Source organism: Nestor notabilis, unplaced genomic scaffold, assembly GCF_000696875.1.
Source record: "Nestor notabilis isolate BGI_N333 unplaced genomic scaffold, ASM69687v1 scaffold3746, whole genome shotgun sequence".
Taxonomy (NCBI): Eukaryota; Metazoa; Chordata; class Aves; order Psittaciformes; family Psittacidae; genus Nestor; species Nestor notabilis.
Window position 1 is genome coordinate 33,447 of NW_009934088.1, and position 7,990 is coordinate 41,436.

The 7,990-nt window shown below is 39.4% G+C and overlaps 1 protein-coding gene across 1 annotated transcript in view; it reads right to left on the minus strand.

The window, feature by feature from the left end:
* Positions 1 to 6,358, minus strand: part of LOC104407774 (otogelin-like protein) — a gene marked incomplete at its 3' end in the record, with an annotated part of 36,913 nt that extends 30,555 nt beyond the window's left edge. Inside the window, exons 1-5 of the mRNA XM_010017146.1 lie at positions 6,307 to 6,358; positions 5,346 to 5,385; positions 4,212 to 4,260; positions 1,968 to 2,028; positions 178 to 276 (exon numbers count right to left, since the gene is read on the minus strand). Of these exons, the coding sequence (XP_010015448.1) occupies positions 178 to 276; positions 1,968 to 2,028; positions 4,212 to 4,260; positions 5,346 to 5,385; positions 6,307 to 6,358 (301 nt within the window). The remainder of the gene's footprint in view (positions 1 to 177; positions 277 to 1,967; positions 2,029 to 4,211; positions 4,261 to 5,345; positions 5,386 to 6,306) is intronic.
* Positions 6,359 to 7,990: the final 1,632 nt, after the last annotated feature.

Genomic DNA, 7,990 nt, shown 5'->3' on the forward strand with positions numbered 1-7,990 from the left:
CTGATGTTGCTTTTTATATATCCTTAATGTATATAATTTTAATCCTATTTGCTGCTAGTGGAATGACAGTCCTACCACAGGGGAATCACAAATATGCTGTTAACAGTATTGTTTTAAAAGCCCGCACCTTAAATCTCACTTGAAGCTGAAACTCAACTCTTTTGGCCCAAAACTCACCAATTTGGCACCTGCTTCCTTGAGCCTGAAATAACTGACAGTCACAGTCACCTGCCTCTGTGCAGGCTGCTCCATTAAGGCACTCCTGTGGACATGAACCTGTAAGCAAGCATATCAGCCTCTTAGTAGATGCAATATTTTGCAAACAGGCTGAGAGATCCGCATTACATCTGTTTCTTGTTCAATTATAAGCAGCTATATTAGCTAAGAAAATTAACCAACAACAATCTCCAGTTTTTAACATCTACTTAAGTTTATCCTTTGTGTTCCTTGGTTAAAAGAGAAGCAAGGTTCTCTCCCGTTTGGTTTGAGACTTGCAAACTAACAAAGGAGCAAAAGGTCAACCTCCTCCCAGCAAACAAAAGGTCAAGTTCCCATGTAAGGAAACCAAATCCCAGTCCTGCTGATCTTGAAATACACAGGACACAGATTATTCTAATTGACTAAATTCAGCACAATTTATACATATGTTCAGCTCCTCCTTCCTAAGCATTACACCAAAAGGTATATTTAGCTTATGAACAGTCCAAATAATATAATTTACAAAGCCAAAACCAATTATAAAAACCTTCCCTTAAAAAAAAAAAAAAAAAAAAAAAGTCAGTTAAATGGTTATTTCTGCTTAAGAGGTGACTGTAGTCAGAGATTTAGGATTCCATGGGAATGGCTTGTTTTATGTTATAATTAGTAATTGTTTCCAAAAGCAGTTTCATTAAAGGATTTTATAGCCTGTTTGGAAGCTAAAACCTCACTGTCATCTAGTAATCATTTGCTGAGGTGGGTCTAAACCATAGTTCCCCAAAAAGTGAGGAAGAAAAGTAGTTCCAAAGCTAAGTTTAATCAGGTTTTGCAGATAGTTGCTTTCCTTCTTGGGGGAGCATTAAAACCCTAGATACAAATGCTCACAATCTTGCTGACAGAGATTAAATATGCACTGCAAAAAGCAAGACGTAAATGACACAAACAGGCCCTTCCATGCCATGGTAAAGCTGATAATGACATTAAATGGGAACAAAATGGGACCTTTACAACAAAGCACACAGAAGTTACCAATGACTAAGAACATCAGCTTTCACTGTGAAAACTCCTTTCCATGCTTAGTTTTGAATTTTTTCCGTGTAAGAATTGCTTTCCAAATATACACAGATACTCTGAAAATACCGACAAAGCAGAAAATGCTGTTTATAGAACAGCACTAATGTGGAAAACTTCTTTGTTGTTGTTAGAATTGTGAGTTGTAAAATTACATATATTTATTTACATGGGAAAACACAACAGAAAGCACCTACCAGACATATATATTTTCCAAGAAGGACACCAAAGTTCAGTTGGATACAATGTACTTTTCTGCAAAACAATTTCTGTAACTTGGACCTGCTTTATGTGTTAGTACAATGCCTAAAACCCTTCAGGAACAGCTGCGTGCTCATTCCCTGAACATCCCTGTCCTTTTTCATAACCAGTTATGTGCCTCTCAGACATGCTTACATCCTCTGCCAAAGCCAGGAAAAGGAGCAGAAAACAAAAATTGCAATAGAAATAAACTTATTTAAAAAAAAAAAAAAAAAGAAAGAAAGAAAAAGGGATTGGCTTAGCTGTCCCTGTTCAGATTTGGTGTAGAGGCATTATTTTGAAAGTACTATTTTAACAGGAATTGTTGTAGAATCATAGAATGGTTTGGGTTGGAAGGGACCTTAAAGATCATCCAGTTCCAGCCCCCTGCCACTAGGCCAGGTTGCTCAAAGCCCCGTCCAACCTGGCCTTGAAGGAGTGAGGAGCACAGCACTGACCTCCTGGAGGACTCCATGTCAAGGCCCCATGAAGGCGTGACCGAGGAGAGGAAGCTTGAATCTGTCAGAGAAACGTAAAAGCAAAATGAGAGCGTTAGTGCTTTCGAAATGAGCCCATACAAGCTTGAAGCCTTGCAGACTAAAATTGGGTTGGGATTTCTAATACAGGACAATAATTTGTGGCTCAGCCAGCACATTGTAGAGTCGTGGGTGCTGCAGGAGGGATTGGCAGCCTGGGTCAGTGTGAAAGGCAGTGACTGGAGCAACCAGCACCATGGGGAGGAGAAGCACGGAAGGATACAGGTGCTCTGTAGGGTCACCTCTGGCCTCTTCTCCTGCCCTCCAGTGCCAATGAACCAGTGAGACTTCACCTGAGAAGTTTTGCATTTAAATTTGGAAGGAAGAGTAACAGGACAGAGAGCACTCCTGCCCTTTACACTATGGTCAAGTACCATAGTACTTGAGGGCTCTAAGATGTGACATCCGTCCATTTCATCCTGTCTCCTAAATCTTGCTCTGTGCTGCACCCTGATCCTTCCATTGTGGCCACTTCAGCAGCAGTGGATTTCATGTCCTCCTTGAGATCCTTCAGAATTGCATTTTGGTTCACCCCAAACAAAAAAGGAGGTGGATCTGCCTGATCTGCTGCCTGTCTTGTTTAGGAACCGTGGAGCATTGGACCATAAGGAAGCCCTGGATCTGACCCAGCACGCTGCTACTGCAGCTTGTCATGATGCATCATCCCTCCCAGGAACTGATCCCATTCCAGGCTGAAAGCACTCTGGGATTTTTGCTCCCACTAGTCTGATTGGAAAGTTTACCAGGGTGAAGTGCTGGGTAGTAAAATATTTCCCTCTTACATATTTTCATAGCCAGTTTAAATCCTTTTGTTTTATAAGGCTTGGCTCTTTTGCTTAAATAGCTCTTCTTCCCTGTGGTTATTTGTTCCATCTCTGATGTTCTATTAGAAAATAGTTAACCCTCTGTGCTCCCACAGATGTATACACCAGCCTTCAGCTGCAAGAGTAAGCAAAACAAATTAAGTCTTTACTTGTAAGCTGATTTCTTTCTTCCCTCCTGCCACCAGCCATTCTCCATGTCTGGAGATTGAACTAATGGATCTCAAAGTGAACAGCACTGTACAAGGAACAGGTTAGATGAAGTGTCCCTAATGCCTTGCACAGTGACATAAAAACTTCCCTTTTCCAACTGGAAATACTTTGTAGGATGAATCCAAGTAGCACAATCCATCTAAAATCAACCTGAAATGGGCTTCATCGGATCACCACCTGCAAGGCCCCAGCACCAAAACTATTGCTGGTCTCCATGGTCTGCTGCTAGCCAGAGAGGATCCTTTTCCTTCCTGAACAACAAGACCCATGCCCATTTCCCCTCATAGTTACTCACAGCTGCCCTCACCAGAAAAGCAGTTTCTGGCCTTTACATTATTTCAGGGAGGTACAGTGCCCTTGCTGCGAAAGCACTTTCCTTCTGACACTCTCCTGAGACACTGTCAGTCCCAAGGGCCTATTTTCCTCAGGGGCTCGATTCACCTTAGCGCAGCATTTCACACCAGCTACCTTCTGACTTGGCCAGGAGGCAAATGGATCTCAAAAGGAGTGGAAGAAAATCATCTGTGGTTCAGCTGCAAGCTCCCCACAGGTCTGTGAGGAGCGATCAGCTTGGGCAACCCACCTGCCCTCATCAGACAGGGTTATAACTCGTTTGGGCTCTGTAGCCTGAGGTGTGTACCAGCAGGGGAACAAGACTCCCCTGTTGACTATTAAATTTCAGCACAGCATTGCTGAGGTGCAGTGTTGAGGCAGCAGTGGGCCAGGCTGGTAGGAAGCAGGGCCAGGCTGGAACCACCTCCGCACCACATGTGGGACAGATCCCTGCCCGTGGTGCCGCCATCATGGCTCCCACCAGACACTAACAGCTTTCCAGGGCATTCTGTTCACCCTCACAACAGACAAAGGAGTCGCAGGTGTATTTCCCATGGAGTGCGTCAGTCATCTCGTCAGAGTGGGTCACCCACCAGGCGCTTTGCTGAGAGTGGAAGGCATGAAGGCATGGGCTCAGGCGGGGGGACACAGGTGGGGAATAGCTGCTGCTCCTCGTCACTGTCCTCCTGTTACCGCTGCCCTTCTCCCCACAAAGGCTCCTTTGTAAGCACAGCAAAGGCCCAGAGCAGAAAAGCAGGGAGGGTTTTCCCTCCCTCCTGCTTTTGGAGGTATAACCTACCTCAGCTGTTACAAGATCTCTTTTCTGTCGAGTTGCATTAAAGTCATTTCTGGAAGAAAACAAAAAGGATCTTGTATAATCAAAGGTCCCTGGAGCAACCCGAATAAGCAGCTCCCCAGAGAGAAGTGTTTCTCTCTGATTACCATCGCTTTATCAAAGCAGTCTTTCTTGGCTTAACATTTTAAAAGGTGATTTTTTTCTTTCTTTTTTTTTTTTTGTGGTCTCATTTTACAGAATTGGGCAGCACTCCGGTGTCTGCTTGGACAGGGAGGTACCTGGAGCTTGTGGGGGAGATGTAAACCGGCAAAATAGGCTTACGTGACAGGATAGAAAACTGTAAAGCAGCTTCATATTTACTTGATGCTGTGTGTGAGTGGCTGTGAGTTCCCTCAAGTATTATTTGAATACACCATGATGGTACTTTCAATAGCAAGAGATGAATCTCCAGGTTTTATTGCCTTAAATTTCTGATAAAGATTAGAAACAAGGGCATCAAACTACTTAGTTTTATCAACAGCCCAAGATGGCATATCATCTGACGTGTGTTCACTAGATGTGTTAGACGTCATTAGACATCCAAAGCTACGTCTGGCTGGGTGCTTCCATTGAAATTGATGGCATAGTTCCCATTTAATTCAATGGGACCAGGAACATTCCCTACTTTGGGTTTTGTTTGGATTTTAGCTTCTACATGAAATTTTGTATTGAAAATGTTTATCATAAGGCTGTATAGCACTTACTTTTCTGTGCTTCTAATAGCAGCTAGGATTTTATCATGCAATTAAAACTGTTGAAGGACACTCATTTAATGTATTTTTCCAGTCATTAAATCATGATCTCATGCTGGTTTCATTCCATTATTCCTCAAAGCTTTCTCAACACCATAGAAGTATTGCTTTTCATAAGGACCTCCATTTTTCAAACAATTTTCAAACAAAGGACTCATGCCCTTCATGTGAAGTCTTCGAAGAGAGTTGTAAATATTCTGAAGGTATGTTTTACATCCAATGTACATGTACATGACATTTTACATGTCAAATTCAAGGCTATATTTTACTTTCTAATTTGCACTGTGTCACACTTTTTCATTCTTGTTCTGTTTGTAGGACTTAACAAATAAGGAAAAAAACTTACCTTGAATTTCTTCTCAAAAGAGAAAGCTTGCAATAAGATCCTGTAGATTAAAAAGTCACCAAGTTAAATATTTTTTCTACATTTTGTCAAGTTTAAAACAACTCTACTGAATTTTGTTCTTTAATGATCCTAAGTTTTCCAGAGCATCTTTACACAAACCTTTTCTGTTTACAAAGGATGTAGCACTACATGCTTTTCTTCCTGAGAATTTGACTTGCAAGTACTCACCACTTGCAAGTCTCTGTCATCTCGGTTCTGGTACTTGCTACCACGAAAAAGAGCAAAGATTTCATAGTTCTTCACAGGTTCAGAACAAAACTGATAAAACACAAGAGGTGCTCAGAGCTTTCCAGAATCAAGGCTGGATACCTATAGTTGTTTTCTGAATGTTACTTGTAAGAATCAATTGTAAATCATTTAAAATGCTCTAGAGTCCAGGCTTTTAAAAACCAAACAAACAATATTAAAAAAAACCTTTTTTTTCTCATCTTGCCTTAGAAATGTTTATCATTACTGCAAGAAAACTACCTACAAGATCCATTTGTATAGAAAATAGGATCATTTCTGTAACTAGAAATGAGATTATTTACCCTAACATTCTATATATGCTTAAACAAATGGCAGGTCCAGTCTGCGCAAACAAAATCACACCCCATTGAAAGTCATTAGATGCTTTAAAAAAATCTTAAATTTTGTTTCTAAATAATTGTTTTCTAACAAATTCAGACATAAAAATGTATGTCAAAAAAAAAGAGTTGTATTTTAGTTTTACACCTGTGAGAGAGAATGGTGATATACAGTATTTTAACCTGTGTTAAAAAACTTTTTTATTTATGAATTCCAGAAAGGGTCAAAAAAGTTGCTTTGTAATGATAGAAAAAGGAGCTGTAATATTAAAATATTTAGGAAAAAAAATCCTTGTAAAAATCAGTATTACTTAGAAAATTAAATAAATTCTTACCTTGCAAAGAGGACAGCAGTGAATGAAGCAAGAATATACTCCATGGTATCATTAAAGTGAGCTTTCCTGCAATGTCCATTTCAGTATACCTAAGTAATAAGGAATTTATCCAAATTAATGGTTTTGATTACGATGGCATCTTAGAACTAGGTATTTCTACACTGTGTTTAAATCCTTTAAAAGCTAGATAGTTGGGTGCATTATTTAAAATAATGCAATGCAAAAAAGGAAAAGAAAACGACACATCAAGCTTGGTAGCTACACACAGCTTCAGGAGCTTTTCAAGCGTTGCATACAACTTTCTGGCTGCATGTCTCTCATTAGTAATGCATAGTAACTCCTCAGCAGAGTCTGTATTAGTTACACTTTCACTAGACCTGCGAGTATTAGTCCTCTGTTGAATTGAATCGGCCCTTTATAACGAAGCAGACAATGACATAGAAATGTTGCCATGACATGATAGCTTGAGAGTTCCTTCAGTCGTCACACACCTTTGTGTGCTTTCAGGCTTGCACTGAGAGCTGCCCTTTACTGCTTATTACAGTGAAACATCTTTGCAACACCCTGCAATGATGCTACTCTATAAACTATAACTAGATGGTTTGAGAGATTAACATATTAATGTTCCTTATCTGTCCTAAAAGGGGAAACATGAACTTCCATTAAATAATACACCTGGATTTTTAAAAACATTTTAGATATGTTTTTGTGTGTAGTTTGCTTATATTTGCTTCTTTTTGGTTATATTACAAAAGAAGGCTTCCCAGAGGATAATTATATTTCATTTTTAATAAAGCATATTATGGAATTTTCATATTAGCAAAAATGAAAAAGAAGTCAACAGGGCCAATGGGGTTTTATATAAAACTAAAATTTCACCCAAATTAAAAATTATTATATTTTAAAATAGAAAAATCTTACCTCTTTTACCTTAATATTAACAGAATCCTTAAAAAATGTGCTTTTAAAGGTACATATAATGCTAATTGAAACTCCTACTACTCATATTATCTTGAGACTGGGATCACTGGCAGCCCAAGGGTACTTACTGCAAAATGACTTGTGTTATAACACTACACTGTATTTGGAGTATCTCTAAAGAATTAATTTATTACTGTTGGATCTGAGAAGCTGACATTCACATAATTCACATTTCAAGAGTTTTTTGCTTTGTTTTTACTTCTGACTAGCTATGAGCTAGTTCCATGGACTGGCTGCTTATCTGCAGCTGGACTGCATCTCACAGCTTAGTTTCATCTGCTCCATGTGGTCCAAAACTACTCTGGAGTGCCAGAGAAGGAAAAGAAGGAAATTCCTGATCCAAATTAACACACTGGTGTAGTTATACTCACAGACTGTGAACTATTACTTGGCATCTATCAACATTTCACCCTCTAATAAACCTACTCTTAGAGGATCAAGTTGAGATGAACCCAAGCACTAGAGCTTCCAAATTCCATTACCAGTTTCCATGCTATCTTGCTTTCAAGCTAAGTCTGGTTTAGAAACTGTTTCAGACTGTTCTGAGAAGCCTGATCTTGGATTCTTTCCTTCGTCAAGACTGTATTTCACACCGTGCTTCATATGCAGCTTCACAAATAAATCTTTCCATTAATATAAATGAAATCTTAGTTTAACAGAAATTATCAGAAAGTCTTTTTTATATATATTTTATATATATACA